Source organism: Ursus arctos, unplaced genomic scaffold (genome assembly GCF_023065955.2).
Source record: "Ursus arctos isolate Adak ecotype North America unplaced genomic scaffold, UrsArc2.0 scaffold_19, whole genome shotgun sequence".
NCBI lineage: Eukaryota > Metazoa > Chordata > Mammalia > Carnivora > Ursidae > Ursus > Ursus arctos.
The window spans coordinates 50,620,240-50,636,764 of NW_026622863.1; the positions used below are offsets into that span (position 1 = coordinate 50,620,240).

At 52.3% G+C, this 16,525-nt stretch overlaps 2 protein-coding genes across 6 annotated transcripts in view; one reads left to right on the forward strand and one right to left on the reverse strand.

Annotated features, from left to right (window-relative positions):
- LOC113243307 (orphan sodium- and chloride-dependent neurotransmitter transporter NTT5) overlaps window positions 1-10,857 on the reverse strand; it is a 63,140-nt gene extending 52,283 nt beyond the window's left edge. Inside the window, 9 exon segments of the mRNA XM_048223843.2 lie at window positions 2,251-2,399; window positions 3,449-3,513; window positions 6,289-6,347; window positions 6,444-6,551; window positions 6,777-6,788; window positions 7,956-8,018; window positions 8,488-8,552; window positions 8,882-9,119; window positions 10,791-10,857. Coding sequence (XP_048079800.1) covers window positions 2,251-2,399; window positions 3,449-3,513; window positions 6,289-6,347; window positions 6,444-6,551; window positions 6,777-6,788; window positions 7,956-8,018; window positions 8,488-8,552; window positions 8,882-9,113 — 753 coding nt within the window. The 5' untranslated portion in view covers window positions 9,114-9,119; window positions 10,791-10,857.
- Window positions 10,858-10,901: 44 nt separating this feature from the next.
- On the forward strand, window positions 10,902-16,064 carry DKKL1 (dickkopf like acrosomal protein 1). Of its 5 annotated transcripts, none has more exons than XM_026481844.4 (5): window positions 10,902-10,969; window positions 12,521-12,695; window positions 13,254-13,394; window positions 13,518-13,610; window positions 15,667-16,064. In XM_026481844.4, exons 2-5 carry the CDS (start codon window positions 12,540-12,542, stop codon window positions 15,976-15,978), a joined length of 702 nt encoding a protein of 233 aa, XP_026337629.1. In that variant the 5' UTR covers window positions 10,902-10,969; window positions 12,521-12,539; the 3' UTR covers window positions 15,979-16,064. The 5 variants fall into 5 exon arrangements, with proteins under 5 accessions (XP_026337629.1, XP_044234122.1, XP_026337628.1 ...); XM_044378187.3 differs by lacking the exon at window positions 10,902-10,969 and adding an exon at window positions 12,085-12,123; XM_026481843.4 differs by lacking the exon at window positions 10,902-10,969 and adding an exon at window positions 12,094-12,263.
- Window positions 16,065-16,525: the final 461 nt, after the last annotated feature.

A 16,525-nucleotide genomic window follows, 5' to 3' on the forward strand; every position in this document is an offset into this window, starting at 1 on the left:
CCTTCTGTGGCTCCCTAAAGCACCCAGGACAAAGCCCACCGCCCCCCAACCTGGCCCTATACTGAATCGGTGCTCCCAAATGTTCAATCAATGGATGGATAGATGGATGGATGGATGGAATCCACGCAGCCCACATCAAGTCTCCCTATGTGTCCCCATTCTTAGCACTTTTTGTCCATATTCTGAAATCCTCATACCTTCCCACCTTCTCTGTCATTACAAATCCTCCCTCCCTCTTCTATAGCTCCCCGTCACCCTCAGGAGAAAGTCTACATCCCTCCTCTTGGCAATGTCAGCTCCTCCTGAACTGGCACCTGCCTACCTATCTCTAGCCTCACCAGCTCCCACACCTTATTTGACTATTTGTTTCCCTGAAAACTTCATGCCGTTTTCATCTCTGTACCTGGAACATAAAGTTCTGCACATGGCAAACTCCTATATAACCCTCAAAGCCCAACTCAAATGTTGTCATTTCAGGGAAGCCTTCACTAACTTCCCAGGCAGAATGACTCCTCTGGGACGCCTGAGTGGCTCAGTTGGTTAAGTGTCTGCCTTCAGCTCAGGTCATGATCCCAGGGTCCTGGGATCGAGTTCTGCATTAGGCTTCTTGCTCAACGAGGAGCCCGCTTCTCCCTCTGCGCACACCCCTGCTTGTGCTGTCTCTCTCTCTCTGACAAATAAATAAATCTTTAAAAAAAAAAAAAAAAGAATGACTCCTCTCTACACCCACAAAACTTGAGCTTCCCCTATCGCAGCACATACTCATTATTCAATAGATATCTATTGAGAGACCTACTGTGTGCAGGCACTATTCTGGGTCTTAGGGCTACAAGACAAAGTCCCTGGCCTCATAGAGTTCTCCTGGAGTCTACTGCCAAAGACAGAAAAGTTTAAAAAGCAAACCATGGATAATATAAATTTCAGAGTGATAAATGCTATGAAACAATTTCCCAATAAAGAATAGTACAGCGGTTGAGCGTGATGGCAGCTGGCATTTTCCATAAAGCTATCTGGGAAAGCCAATCCGAGAAGATAAGCGAAGGCCTGAATGAATGGAGAGAGACAGTGGTGGTATCTGGGGAAAACATATTCCAGGTGGCAAGAACAGCAGATGCAAAGGCCCTGAGGCAGGAGTGGGCCTGGTGTGTTTGAGAAAGAGCATGGAGGCCAGTGTGACCAGAGCAGAGTGGGCTAGGGTATCAGGGCAGGACGTGAGGACAGAGCGGGAATGGGGGTCAGATCATGCAGAGCCTTGTGGGCAACTGAGAGGACTTTACCTTTGCTCCCAGTGAGATGAGAGGGTTTCAACTTGGGTTTTATAGGCCCACCATATGCAGCAATTGGTGTTTATGTGGCTTTGACAGAGACTGGTAGGTGTTCACAAACTACCCCCCATTCCTTTTCACACAACTAAACTACACTTCCCAGACTCCTTTGCAGTGACGTGTGTCCACATGACTAAATTCTGGCCAACGGGATGTGAGCAGACCCTGATAGTTGCCACTTCCAAGCTAGACCCATAAAAACTCCTGCACAATTCTTGAGTCTCTCCCTTCCACCATCTGCTGGCCAGATGCAGGGAATCCAGCAGCAGATTATGAAGCCCTAGAAAACGTCAGAACCACAAAATGGAAGGAGCCTGAACTCCCAGAATCACTGTGTGGAAGGCTCCTAACTCAACACCTACACAGAAATGTTACATGAGTGAGAAATTTATGTTATGTTTATTCCCCGAAGGTTAAGGTTATTTCTGCTAACAGTCAGCTCACCACGACTAATACGGCATCTGTCTCCATCCTAGCCTGGGAAAAGCTCAAGTCTAGAAACAAGATCTGCTTTTCTAGGTTCCCAGTCTCCACCACAAAGCCTGGCACACAGTAGGCCCTCAAAAATGTTTGCTGAACGAACAAGCAATGACCTGGCGAGTTTCTCTGACCTTCCCAACCGTGACCCCACGACCACCCAGTTCCTCCATGCTAGCAGTTCTCAAAGTGTGGTCCCCAGGCCAGCAGCATCAACATCGCCTGGGAGAATGTTAGAAATGCAAATTCACAAGCCCCACGCCAGACCTATTGAATCAGAATTTGGAAGGTGGGGCCCAGCAATCTATGTTTCAACAAGCCCTCCATGTTATTCTGATACAGGCTAAGTCTGAGAACCACTGCTTAATCCTTTCCCTTCCTATCACCCTCTGCATTCCAACCCCCCTCCCCCGTCCCCTGCCAGTGACTATTCTAAAATTGCACTCACAGAATCAACTGCATCAGGCGGTTCCACAAAGGCCGAGAACTCCACCAGCTGCAACCGGGCAGTGCCCAGGGCCCGAGCCTGCCAGGCTGGGGGTGATGGGGCAGGTGGGGGCAGGGCAGGGGGTGACAGGGCTTGGGGGGGCTCGTACCCTAGAGAGAGAGGAAAAAAAGAATAAAAACCGCTAACATGTATTAAATACATCAAGCACTCTTCTCTCTTGCCTGCCTCCGCTTAGAAGCTGAAAAAGCTAAATACTCACTTTCCCAGCCTCCCTTGCAACTAGAGATGGCCATGTGACACAGTCCTAGCCAATGAGACGTAAGGGGAAATCTGCTGAGGGGCTTCTGAGGAGTTTCTTCCTGAATGAAAAAGACAGAACTTTGGAAGGAGAAAGCTTCTGGCCCTGGCCAAGTCCTGCTTGAGACATGATGCCTGGAATCACAACAGCCATCTTGGGACGATAAGAAAGAGGCCAAAGGACCTATAGAAATGTCAGTCCCAATATTGCTGAGCTGCTGAGCCAGCATAAGAGCACCCCACCTCCAGACTTTTTGTTTTGTGAAATCATTAAAGCCTTTATTATTTAAGGCACTATTAATTGGGGCATTCTGTTACTTGCAGCCAAAAGCATTGCAAATTGATGAGTCTGTGGAACCTGAGAGTTCTCTTTCAGCCAGTGTGAGTTCTTAGGACTACATCAGCATGAACTTCTGGAAGCTGTCTTTGCTGCCAGGTGGGCAGAGCCTGCCTGGGAATGAAGCCACCATATACCACAGGGGAAAGCAGAACCAAGCAAATCTGACACTACAATTTGAGCCCCTGGATCCAGCCGTGCCTGAAGCCATCCAGCCACTCCTGAAATATCGGTTACCTAAACCAATAAATTCCTTTTTTTTTTTTTGTCATTGAGCTTGATTTGAGTTTCTGTCACTTGCATCTGAAAGAATCTCGACTCATACACCTTCCCAGTGTCCTTTAGGCTAGCACGTGACAGAACACAAACCCAGTGTGTCTGAATTCAGAGGCCATGGTCTTAACCACTACAAATTCTATCACTCATATTTCCATTCCCCCTACAAGCCTTGTCTCAGATCTGGACCTCTGTAGAAATGTGTGTCCTGATCAGCAGAAGGTGAAGAAAAAGAAGCTGAGGTTGAGGAGAGAGGGGAGACAAGGAAGGTACAGAGCAGACTCTTACCTGGGAGGTCAGTAGATGGGGGGGTCAGTGACAAGGAGAACGGTGTCTGTGAGAATGGCTTCACACTGAGGGAGAAAGGAAGCTGGGGGTCAGCAAGGTAGAAAGATAACTGTACCAGCTAAGGTTTACCAGGGGCCACCACAAGCCAGACCCTTTGCTAGCACATAACGTGCAAAAGTTCACTGAATCCTCACAGCCTAGGAGGTTAGGTACAATTACTGCTCTTCCCATTTTGCATAGGAGGAAACTGAGGCACACACAGTCACAGAGCTGGGGCACAGTGGAGCCTGGACTCAAATCCACGCCAGTCCGAACTACGAAGTGTGTGGTCTTGTTGACGATATTTTGGCGCCTCGCATGAAATGGCGGAAAGAGAAAAGAAACAGGATCTCAGGAGGTGGGGAAAAACACAAAGAACAGGGAGTGTGGACAAAGAGGAGGATGAAGGGTCAGGAGGGTAGGAGAAAATGACCAAGGTTCAGGAGATGGGACATGGGTCCAAAGTTCGGGGTGGGGAAACAGCACCCCAGAATTGGGGTCAGAGGTCAGGAAGAGGTCAAGAGTCAAAAGACCAGGGGTGCCTGGCAGGCTCATACTCCATAGAGCATGAGACTCTGGATCTCTGGGCTGTGGGTTCAAGCCCTATGGACGGTGTAGAGATTACTTAAAAATAAAATCTTGGGGCTCTGGGTGGCTCAGTTGGTTACGCATCTGCCTTGAGCTCAGGTCACCATCCCAGAGTCCTGGATCCAGCCCCATATTGGGCTCTTTGCTCTGCGGGGAACCTGCTTCTCCTTCTCCCTCTGCCTGCTGCTCCCCCTGCTTGTGCTCTCTCTCTGTCTCTCTGTCAAGTAAATAAATAAAATCTTTAAAAATAAAATAAAATCTCAAGGGGCGCCTGGGTGGCTCAGTCAGTTAAGGGTCTGACTCTTGATTTCGGCTCAGGTCGTGATTTCGTGGGTCGTAGGATGGAGCCCTTCGTGGGGCTCCCTGCTCAGCGGGGAATCTGCCTGAGATTCTCTCTCTCTCTCTCTCGCTCTCAAATAAATAAATAAGTAAAAATAAGATAAAACAAAATAAAATATTTAAAAATAAATAAATAAAATAAAATCTTTTAAAAAATACACATTAAAAATTAAAAAAATTTTTTTAAAAAGGTGTCAAAAGACCAGAATCAGAAAGACACAAATTCCAGGGACCTTCAGACCCCCACATCCCAATTCTGAAACCTAAAATCCAGTACCCTACCCACTGACTTCATCTCTTGTCATCAGGGCTACTGGCCAAATGCCACCTCCTCAGAGAGGCCTTTCTTGAACCCTTTCTTGCCTAAATAGGGCATATACACCTTGTTTTATTTCCCACATTTTGTCCTTTCCTGCGAAGGCTTACTTGTTTACATGTTTATTGTTGGTCTCCTCCCTGCTGCAAATATGGAAGCTCCATGAAGCTAGGGATCTTATCTAACTTGTCTCAGATTGTGTCCCAACCTAAGCAGAGTACCAGGCACTTAATAGGTGCTTAATAAACATTCAACTGACTGGCCAGTGGCTGAATACCTTCTCTCATTTCCTGGAACTCATCAAATTTTCCTTCCTCAGGGCCTTGGCACATGCTGTTTTCACTGCCTAAAAGATTCCCAACCCCCATTCTTCACCTGGCCAAGTCCTACTCTGCCTTCAATGTTACCTCCTCCTAGAAACCCCCAGAACTCTCCCCCTCAGCCCGGAACCTACTGCAGTTCTTCATACCACCCACATACTCTTCAATTCTGTGTTTAAGCAGGTGATGATTTAACTAACATCCGTCCCCTCCATTGGACTATCAGTTCTCCTAAAGGTGGGACCCCAGCGCCCAGGGCAGTGCTTGCCGACCCACCCCTCCTTCCAGCTCTGCCCCCTCCCTGCAAACCTGCAGTGCCTTCTGCCCAGAGGACTTGTTCTGACCCTCTCCTGGGTCCCAGCACCTCACCAGGGACATTTCTTCTCTCCCTGGAGCCTGGATCCCACAGTATGTCACTTCACTTGCACACTGGCAACACCCTCAACACCACTCCTCACGGTCCTGCGGCCACACTGCCCTACCAATAACCAGCCTGGATCCACTGGCTCCTCTCTGGGCTGAAAACTGCCCTTCCCACAAGCCTCTGGGGCCTATTTTATTCTTCTAGGCAACAAACACACTATGTCACCCTCAAGGCTCTCTCAGCGTTGAAACAGACATTCCCATGTACCTTGGGGACCCATCTTCTTCCTTTTGACTCTGACAGAAGACAACTGCTCTCCCCTCAGGCCCAAGAACACCTCTACAGAACGTGCCTTCCCATGAGCCTCTGGGGCTCTCTCAGCGTTGAAACAGACATTCCCATGTACCTTGGGGACCCATTTTCTTCCTTTTGACTCTGACAGAAGACAACTGCTCTCCCCTCAGGCCCAAGAACACCTCTACAGAACATGCCTTCCCATGAGCCTCTGGGGCCCAGCCAATCTCACTGGGATGCCGTTATCCCCATGGACATCTTCCCGGCCCTGCACATTCATGCAGCCCCACACTGATCTCCTTTCTTCCCCAAACCTGTTCCTCCCCCAGGACACCCATCTCCAGACTGCCGCCAACCCCAGTCACTGTCCTTGCCTCCCCACTCCTTCTCAGCCCATGAGGCCCCTCCTCTGGACTCTCCACATCGCCCTGCCTCAGTATCCCAGGTCAGGCCTCGTCCTCCTCTCCAGACCCTTGCCCCAGCCTCCTCTCTGGGACTCAAATCCAGATAGCTGGCTGCAGAAGAAAGGTCTATGTAGAGGGACTGGGGGGAATGCTGAGCCAAAACAGAAAGTACTCACTCTGGAACATTCCAGGGGGGGCCAGAGCCCCCTGACCAAAACTGGAAAAGCTCAGAAGCCTGAAAAAGAGAGAAATGAGGGGGGCTCAGTCAGTCAGTGCCCCATCAAAACCACAGCCCCCCCTCCAGTTTTGAGCCCCAGAATCCCTAAGCCACCTGAGGACCAGCAGGGCCCAGTTTGGCCTGCAGGGAAGGTGCTGAGATGAGCTGGGCTGAGGACATGGTGGCCATGGTCTGGAAAGCCTTGTCCTTGGAAACCTGGTCCTGGAGGAGAAGTTAAAATCCATGTTAATGGTGAATCCCAGTCGACACAGAAGGGGTGGGTTAACACCAGGGAGGGCAAGCATGGGGAGATGCAGAGCTGGGGAATCCAGGCAAAGGATTGGGGGAGGGCACAAATCCTTCTTCCTACAGCCCCCTGCCCCTCCTGCCCCCCTCAGGAATGTCTGGGGTAAAGCAGCAGGTGGGAGGATGGGCAGGGGGACTTACCACATTCAAGGCCTGCCCGTGAGGGTGGGGGAGGGTGCCAAAGGAGGAAAGAAAACATGACTTAGGAAGCGAGGCCTGGATTCTCACTCTCCTGCCCTCCTAACCCCTACAGTTTCACCACCCTGAGCTAAAAAATGGGAGGAAGAAGGAGCAAGGATGACTATGGAACAGGAAGTAGAGGGGCCCAGGCCTAGACGGAAAAAGGGGTTCCTATACCCAGAATAAAAGACAGTATATACTATAAGGGTTTCTAGGTCCAAAAGAGCTGGAAGTGAAGGTTTCCGGATATATAGGCAACAGGAAGTGAGAATTTCAGACCCAGAGGGAATAGGCAGTGAACATTTCCTAGTCCAGACAGGACAGAGGTGGGACCATGAGGTCCAGAAAAGACCAGAACTGAAGGTTTTTTAGACCTGGAAAGAAAGCAGAGGGAGGCTTCTGGGTACAAAAAAAAAAAAAAAAAGGAACAGGAAGTGATGGTCCCCCAATTCAAAGGAAGAGGCAGAAAAGACCCCACACCCAGAGAAGAAGAGAATGAGGGTCTTGGGCCAAGAGGGAACTGGAAATCCAGCAGCAGAAGAAAAAGGATGTGAAAATTTCCAAACAAAATGAAGATTTCAGGACACGGAAATGACAGGCAGACCACGTAGGGACTAAAAGTGGGAAGATGAACCAGAAAGAGATGAAGAGGAGGTCCTCATAGCACAGGAGGGGAAAGGGAGGGCACGAGGAGAGGAGAGGAGAGGAGAGGAGAGGAGAGGAGAGGAGAGGAGAGGAGAGGAGAGGGGGAAGACAGCAGTAGCCAGAGGAGAGGCCCAACACCCTACCCTTTTTGCTGTTCTGAGCTAAATCTCTGTCCCCCTCTCTCTACGAATCTCTTCCCCACCCAGAACCTCTATCCACCCCGCTTGATGGGCCCCCACTTTGGATCTCTACTTCCTCATTCTGTCTACATCTCCCTCTCCTTTTTGCTGTTCTGAGCTAAACCTCTGTCCCCAACACTGGTTCTCTGTGACCCACTCTGGGCCTCTCTGTCCCCCTTTCTCTGCATTTCTATTGACCTCTCCTCTGGGTCTCGGTCTCCCTCTCTCTGGGTCTCTGTGTCCCACTCTCTGATCTTCTGTCCCCCACTCTCAGGGTCTCTGCCCCCTCTCTCTGGGTGTCTGCCTCAGTCCCTACCTTGAGCTTGGACTGGATTTCCCTTGATTTCCTTCGAGCCAGAACTTGGATGTGACTAGAGACCTGGGGGGAGTGACAGAGAAGCAGATTCAAGCCACAGCCACTTGCCCTTGAATCCCCTCTCCCTTCCCACCCTCCAGGTGGCCCCCAGGGCTCCCGGAACGTGAAAGACGATGAACGCACAGAGCAGGCACACGCTAACACAAATGTGCCCACAGAGGCTCGTCTCTTCTCACTTATGCTACTGATCCTCCCCAGACCCAGCAAATCCGGGCCTCCTTTCCCTTCCTCATTTTCTCTCTTTGGATCTTTGGGTCTCTCTACCTTACTCTCTGGTTCTAACACAACTGGTAAGAGATCCAGACCGAATCAGATACAGTGAAGCGTACTTACAGAGGTGCCAACAAGACAGACGAAAGCACATGAACGACATCCTCCTTAAACCTGAACCTGCCCCATCCTAGGATGCGCCACCCCCTCCCCCCCAAGAGAAGCCTGCCCCAGAGAGAGGCCCACAAGTCAGTCCTGAGACCTGTTTGCGAGTTCGGGTCTTCCCTGTTCTCAGCTTGATGTAGCGGGCAATCAGTTCATTCCGACCTGAAGAGTCAAAGACGGGACAGAGTTAGACCTTCACGGGACTTCCCCCCACACAGGACACTAGGGAAGACAAGAGAAGCAACGGTTGCCAGAGGTCTGCAAGCAAGCCGGGCTGCGAATCATCTCAGCTCTGTGGGAGAGGGGTTACCACTGCAGGCTTTGGAGCCGGACTGCCTGGGTTCAAATCCCAGCTCCACCACTTCTGTGACCTTAGGCAAACCACTTAACCCTTCTGGGCCTCAGTTTTCTCATCTGTGCACATAGCGACGCCAGCTCCTACCTGAGTCTTAATCAGTGGGGGCCAGGGCAAAAGAGAGGGGCGGACTCACCGTACATCTTGCCTTCATCAGACAGGATGATTTTCCGCCGGCCGCATGGCGGGTAGATGGCCAGGGCCTCCTGGAAGCTCTGTTCGATGTCTGGACTCCACACACCTTCTGCGTCCGGACCCCCATCTCCCCCAGCCCCCTCGCTGCCGCCGGTGCCCTCCTCACTTCCTTCCTCACTTCCTGTCCAGCCACTGCCATCATCCAGGGGGGCCCCAGCCCGGGGTTCCCCCATCTGGGCCTAGAGGAACACAGAGCTCAGCAAGGTTCCCCACCCCTCCCCCGCTCCCCCCACAGACAGACTTCAGGGCAGTGAGGACTGGGAGTTCAGATTGCTGGGTCTGAGGGAGGAGATGGCAGGGGGGCCTGGATTTCTGGGTCTGAGGGAAGCAGGAGGCTGGGGGCTGGGACTCCTTAAGTCCTGCAGAATGGGGCTGGATTTCTGGGGCAGCTGAGGGTGAGAGTGCCCTCTGTGTTTCCAGGGGAGCCTGGGTTGTGGTGAAGTCTTGAAGACCCCAGAGTAATGCCCACGGCGCATGAGAGCCAAACCTTTGGGTATGGATTACTGGCTTAAAAAAGACAGGAGTCGGGGACTAGTTGCAGGGAAGGGGGTTGTGGATGAGATCTTCTCAGTCCCACCCCAAGAACAGGTGCGAGATGTGAACAGCAGCTGCTAGAAAAGGAGGAGGAGGGGCCCCGGCCCTAGTAAGACTGAGTGGGGGGAGCGTCCAGAGAGAGAGGAACAGATACCCAGAGATCATAAGACAGACTTCCAGAGAGGAGGAAACAGAGATCCAGTGTGGGGGGACAGACACCCAGAGAGGGGAGGCATAGAGACCAGAGAAAGACGGGGACAGAGACCCAGAGAGAAAGGGACAGAGACCCAGAGAGAGGAGGGACAGAGACTCAGGGCAGAAACTCAAGCCCTGACCAGGAAAGACCCACAGAACCACAAACTGGGGGGCAGGGGAGCCCTGCCATCAGGAGAGCCAGAACAAAGGGCCCAGGCGTCCCCTCCCCCAGTTTCCCACAACCCCCATCTGGGGAGGGGCTGGCCGGCAAGGGCACCTCCCCTCTGGCCTTCGGCCCCGCCCCTTCCCTCCCCTCCCCCTGTGCCGTGGGCTCGGATCCAACTCAAGTTCCCAGTGACTTTCCGGAGGCCAGGAACAGGGGAAAACTTTTTCCAATACAGTCAGATCCCGCCTCCCAGGCGGCTCCACGTCTTCCACAGCTTTCCCAGGACCCCAGAGTCCAGGCTCCCATCCCCCTCCTCCCTCGGACCCTGGAGCCCAGGCCGAGACAGACAAAGACCCCAGGCCGAGCCCGGTGGCGCTGAGGCGTTCAGGACCCCCGTAGGCCAAAATCCCAGCCCAGCTCTCCCCCATGTGGCCAGACAAAGGGACGGAGGAGCCGGGTAAGAAAGGTCCCCAGTAATTTCCCGCCCCAGGCCCCAAACTTCCGAAGAGGCAAGACTGAAGATCCAGAAAGCACTGTAGCCCGCCCTATGCCACCCCGGAGGCCTCCTTTCTCCATTAGGAGGACCAGGCGTCCACAAATGGCACAGAAACCAATTCGGCCAGAAACACGCACAGGGGTCCTTTCTCACTTCAAAACCACACCGCCGCATACACTCACACTCCCCGGACACAGCCGCCAAAGTCCCCAGCCCTCACCCACTCCCGAGCGCACAGTCCCAAACTCAGACCCATCAACAGACACCCCAACTCCGGCGAAAGTTCCAACACCTCACTAAGACTCGGTCACAAGCGCAAACTCGGGCCCCCGGGCAAAAAGAGGGCGGCAAACAATTCAGAGACGATCCCACAAACACCTCAACTCATAACGCGTAGCTTCCCACCCCAACTCACACACCCCAAAGCTGGATCCCCGACTCCCGCCGGCGCCTTCCTACCTCCCGGCCTGGGGCTGGGGAGCCGCGGGCGGGCGGGGCGCTGCGAGGGAGAAAGTTGCCCGGGAGCTTTGTTTGGGAAAAGTGGGAGGGACCGGAGGGGGGGGCGGGCCCGGGCGCCGGACACAGGGAAGGGGGATCCGACGGTGACAGTCTGAAGGAGGATTTTTGCTTTGGCAAAGGTGAAGTCTAGCTTGGGCCTGGTAGGAACTTCAGGATTCAGCTGCTTGCATCCCTGGGAGAGGAGAGAGATGGAGATCCCGACTCCTAGGTCCCAGGGAGGAGGTTGATGGAGGCCAAGAAACCTGGGTCTGAAGGAGTTGGGGTCTGGAGGCCTGGACTTTTGGCTATCTTTTAGTGTGTTTGTATGTTGGGGATGTGGGAGTGATAAAAACACAAAACCTTTTCTGTTCGGCCTCAAGTATATTTTTGAGGATCGAGGTATGAGGATGGGTTTTTGATTGATTTCTAAGACAACGAGGTTTCCTGTGACTTCGCCAGAGTTAAGAGGCAGGCGAGAGGACTGGGAGTTTACTGGAGCTCCACGGGACAGCAGTCGTTTGTAAACACACGCGCCAGTGGACTGGAGGTGGCAGCTCTCCCAAGACCGGGAGAGAGCCTCGGTGCCCGAGCGGAGAGGAGCTAGGGCCCGGACTCCTGGGTCCCTTAAATATGAAGTGTTGGATGTTCAAACTCAGGGAAATAGAAGGGCCTGGGGCCCGGACTCTGGGGCCCTAAGGAGAAGGGAGTCTGGATTCCGGGCTCCTTTGGAAGGTGGAACATAGGTCTGGATTTAGGTTTCCAGAGAGGGTGGGGCTTTTTAGTGGAGCCGAAGAGGTCTCCAGTTAAGCGTCTTTACGTTACACTCTGTTGAATGCAGCAATCATTTCAAATCCCGGAGAAGACGAGAAAGGACATGGAGAAACTCAGAGATAAATACAAAACTAAGGAGTGGATGAACCAGAATGTTCGGACTTGGGCACCGGGAGCCTAAGAATGGAACTGAGGGGGCTGGCGGCGAGATCTGGGGCACAGAGGAGTGGCCCAGGTGTGGGGGCACGGCTCTAAGTCAAGGAGCGTGGTCTTCTGCGACTGGAGTGGGGCGCGAGGGCCGAGATCCGAGAATACGGGCCACACTGGGTCTTCAGGGCCGAGGTCAACCGGCAGGGGCATGGTCTGACCATGGGGGTGTGGTTAACGGATAGGGATGTGGTTCTGCCCTTAAGGGCGTGACCACCCAATAGCGGGACCCGCTCGTGGGTGAGGTCAGCAGAAGGGGGCGTGGTCAGATAATAGGGGCGAGGCTAAGGCTCGCGGAGCTCATCTAACGCTCCAGGTATCCCTCCTGGGCTCGAGACCAGAACTGTTTGGATTTAACAGTCCGAGGACGGCCGGTCAGAGTCTGAGAGTACGGTGACCGGGCCTGTGGCCTAGCATAAGGCGGAGCCCAGGGGAAGGGGCGGGGCGTGGGAGAAGGTGAGGAATGAGATCTGGGAATGAATGTGGGCGAAGGAGAGGAATGAGATCCGTTTGTGGGGCAGCGCCCTGAGGAGCGGGGCCTGGGAAGAGGGGCGGGGCCTGACGGGGTGGATTGGGTGGGGGCAGAAGGACGGAGGAGGGGCAGTGGACCGGGTGTGAGGACTTGCCCGGGCCAGGATGGGAAAGGGGTGCTTGTCTTGGGTGGGAGCGTGACCACTTAGGGGCGGGGACTCTGACCCCTACCGTTGCCACAGCCTCCCGGCCCGCCCCGCAATGTGGCAACCTCTGGTCCTGCTGCTGCTCGTCCCCTCTGCCCTGGTGCCCCGCTCCGCTGCAGCCCCAATCCGTGATGCTGACGCCCAGGAGAGCTCCTCAGGTTTTCTAGGCCTCCAGAGCCTAATCCAAGGCTTCACCCGGCTTTTCCTGAAAGTGAGCAATGACAAGGGTTGGGGGTAAGAAAAGGTAAAGAGGAGAGGGACAGGGGCAGATGGGGACTGAGGGATGGAAGGGGTTCGGAGAGACAGAAATGAAGACGGGTTGCGGCCAGGCAGAAGGACAGACGGGAAGAGAAGGAGTCAAAGGGACGGAGAGAGATCAATAGAGAGTGACAGGCAGACTGAGAGAGAGAGAGAGAGGACGAGAGGGAGGAAGAAAGGGAGGAAATCAAGCAGAGAGAGAGTTGGTACAGAGAGACAAGGACTGGATGGAGAGAGAGACTCAGAAGGAGAAGAGGATGGGGCCATAGAGACAGTAGGTTGGGGGTGGGGAGGGGGGAGCAGAAATAGGAAGTTAATGGGACAGAATAGAGCCAGGACAGATGGGGAATGGGACAGAAGGTGACCTGGTTAGGCCCTAAAGGTCAGAGGACAGAGAGAGAAGGGGCTGGGTGGTACGTGCGGCAAGGCCTCAAGGACATCCTGGTAGGGCTGCAGATTTACTGGAGAGTCTTGAGGTCCAGCAGATCAATGGTCCCTCCTCTGGCCCCAGGATGACTTGCTGCGGGGCATGGACAGCTTCTTCTCTGCCCCCATGGACTTCCGGGGCCTCCCCAGGAACTACCACCAAGAAGAGAACCAGGAGCACCGGCTGGGGAACAACACACTCTCTAGCCACCTCCAGATTGACAAGGTGCCTGTGCCGGAAAGTCCCTCTTGGAGTCTCCCCCATGATCCCTCATGCTGCAGTATCAGTGGGGAGGAGGGCAGAGGAAGGAAGCGGTTTTGCACTCACTCTCACCTTCTGTCCTCACAGGTGACAGACAACAAAACAGGAGAGGTGCTGATCTCCGAGCAGGTGGTGGCATCCATTGAGCCAGGAGAGGGGAGTTTGGAGGGTGACTGGAAGGTTAGGACATGCCCCTGACAAAATGTCCAAGCCCAAACACTTTCTGTAGTTTAGAAGATGAGTTGACACTCCCACTCCAACTGTTCAGCACTTCCTCTCACTGGGCCTCAGTTTTATCATCTGTCAAAGGGACCAACCAGCTCTCAGAAATGAGGTTTACAACCTCAGAGTATATATGCCCACTCACTTAGTAAACCCCAGAGAGTTTTGTAAACCAAGAAGTGCTTTTAATTCCAAGTGCTGGGTAATCTTCACCCTTATAAACCCCAAAGTGTGTTTTTATCTCAAAGTACTCTGCAAACCTCCAAGTATTTTTTAAATTATCCCAAAGGGCTAGGCAGATCTCTCTCATAAACTTCAAAATGTGACCTTTCGTTCCAAAGTGCCTTATGAACCCCAAATGCTTTGCGTAGCTCCCCTTTGTAAACCTCTGAGGGTGATTCTAACCACAAAGTGCTTATTTTCTTATCCTAAAATGTTTTAAGAACCCCAAGCACTTGGCAAACCCATATGGGTCTTCCACACACCCCCAGGTTTTTATTTTTAAATTTTCGACTCTACAGAAGAGTTGAAAAAAATATATAATACAGTAAACCTGTATTCCCTTTTCCATAGAGCAAGGTTTCTTGACCTTGGCACCAATGGCATTTAACGGCTCATTAATCTTTGGTTGCAGGGGCTGTCCTGTGCCCTGTAGGATGCTTATAAGCAGCGCCACCTCTACCCACCAGATGGAAGTCACACCCCCTCCCCCGCCAGTTGTTACAACCAAAAATGTCTCCAGACTTCCGTTGAGAACCTCTGGCCTAGACTTGTGAACACTTTACCACATTTACTTTATTTTTACTTTTTCATTTTTGAACTATGTGACAGTAAATTATTGACATCATGACACGCCACCCTCAAAGCCTTCAGTGCGTATCTCCAAAGAATAACGCATTCTCCCTCATGACTACAGTACCATTTTTACACCCAAGAAATTGAACATTGAAAATCACACTATTATCTCTGTATTAGTTTGCTAGGGCTGAATGTAACAAAGTAGCACAGATTGGGTGGCTGAAACAACAGAAATGCTCGTTCCCAGTTCTGGAGGCTAGGCATTCAAGGTCAAGGTGTCGCCAGGTTCTTTCTGAAGCCGTGAGGAAGAATCCGTTCCAAGCCTCTCCCCTAGCTTGTGGTGGTCTGCAGAAAATCTTTGGCATTCCTTGAAATGCAGAAGCATTTCCCCCACCTGCACCTCTGCCTTCGTCTTTCATTGCCTTCTCTCTGTGTGCACCTCTGTGTCCAAATTTCCCCCTTTGCATAAGGATACCAGTCGTGTTAGATTAGGTTGACACCCTAATGACCTCGTCTTAACTTATGAAATCTGCAATGACCCTGTTTCCAAATAAGATCATATTCTGAGATACTGGGAATTAGGACTTCACCATACGAATGGGGGTGGGGGCGTGGAGACACAATTCAGCCCATAACAATCTCCCACAGGACTTCTCGGAAAAATGCAGACTCTGATTCAGTAGGTCTGGACGTCTAATTTGCTAATTTGTATGTCTAACAAGCTCCCAAATCTTGCTGATACTGCTGGTCCACAGCCCACACTTTGAGTAGCAAGGACCGAACAGACATTCAGTCCATACTCCAAAGTCCCAAAGAGGGACCCAAAAGCTGTCCACAAGAGCTGATTTGGTTTTTGATCCAGGATTCAGTCAAGGATCACACGTTGCATTTGTGGTCATGCTTTAGTAAAGGCTGGAGCTTTTAATCCCAAAGTGATTTGTACATTTCCAATTGCTTTCTAAACCTTAGAGTACGTTTAATCCTAAAATGTTTTTGAAACCTCGGAAATGTGCTTTCAATCCCAGAGCATTCTATAAACCTCAGTATTTTTAATTCTAAAGCACTTGTAAACCCAGTGCTTTGTAAACCACAAAATGAGCTTTAAACTCCCAAAGTGCCCTATAGGTGGCAAAATGGGCTGAATATGCCAGTGAGGACTTAGCATCCTGGGGTTGTCATTTCGAGTTTGAGATGTCTCCTTGTCCCTCCTCTCCAGGTACCCAAGATAGAGGAGAAGGAGGCCTTGGTGCCTGTCCCAAAAGCCATCGACAGCTTTCACCCAGAACCCCATCCCCGAGTGGCCTTCTGGATCATGAAGCTGCCAAGGCGGAGGTCCCACCAGGATGTTCAGGAGGGTGGCCACTGGCTCAGCGAGAAACGACACCGCCTGCAGGCCATCCGGGATGGGCTCCGCGAGGGGACCCACGAGGACAGCCTCGAAGAGGGGGCCCAGGGCTCCTCCCACGCCAAGCTGCCTGCCCGGAAAACCCACTTCCTGTACATCCTCAGGCCCTCCCAGCAGCTATAGGGGTGGGGACTGGGGAAAGCCTGCATGTACCCCCCGACTCACCAGATCCCACCCCAAGCACCATATAGAAATAAAGTTCTTACATCTAGCAGCACTTTCTCCTTTCAGGATCTGTCCCCAGGCCTCAGCCGACTGGGTCATGGCAAGTCCCCCCAACCCTAGCCTTAAGAGTGACATCTGGCTATGCCACCGGCTCTTGCCAAGGTCTCCAGGCTGTTTTCTCACTCAGATATCTGTCTGCTCATTGAGCAACTCTTGGCACCTCCAGCCCTGCCCATCTCCTCAGTCTCTGATCTTGTCACCTCCAGCCCTGTCTGTCCTGTTCCCAATGCCTTCACTCCAACCTCTGTATTTGTTTCCTACCCCTGCCCCAACAAGTGACCACAAACCAACTGAGAACGCATATGTATTCGCCCGCAGATCTAAAGGTCAGAAATCCAGGATGCCTCAGCTGGTCCTCTGCACAGGGTCTCACAAGCTCAAAATCAAGGGGTTGACCTGCTGGGTTTTTATCTGGAGGCTGCAGGAAGAATCCGCCTTTTTTTTT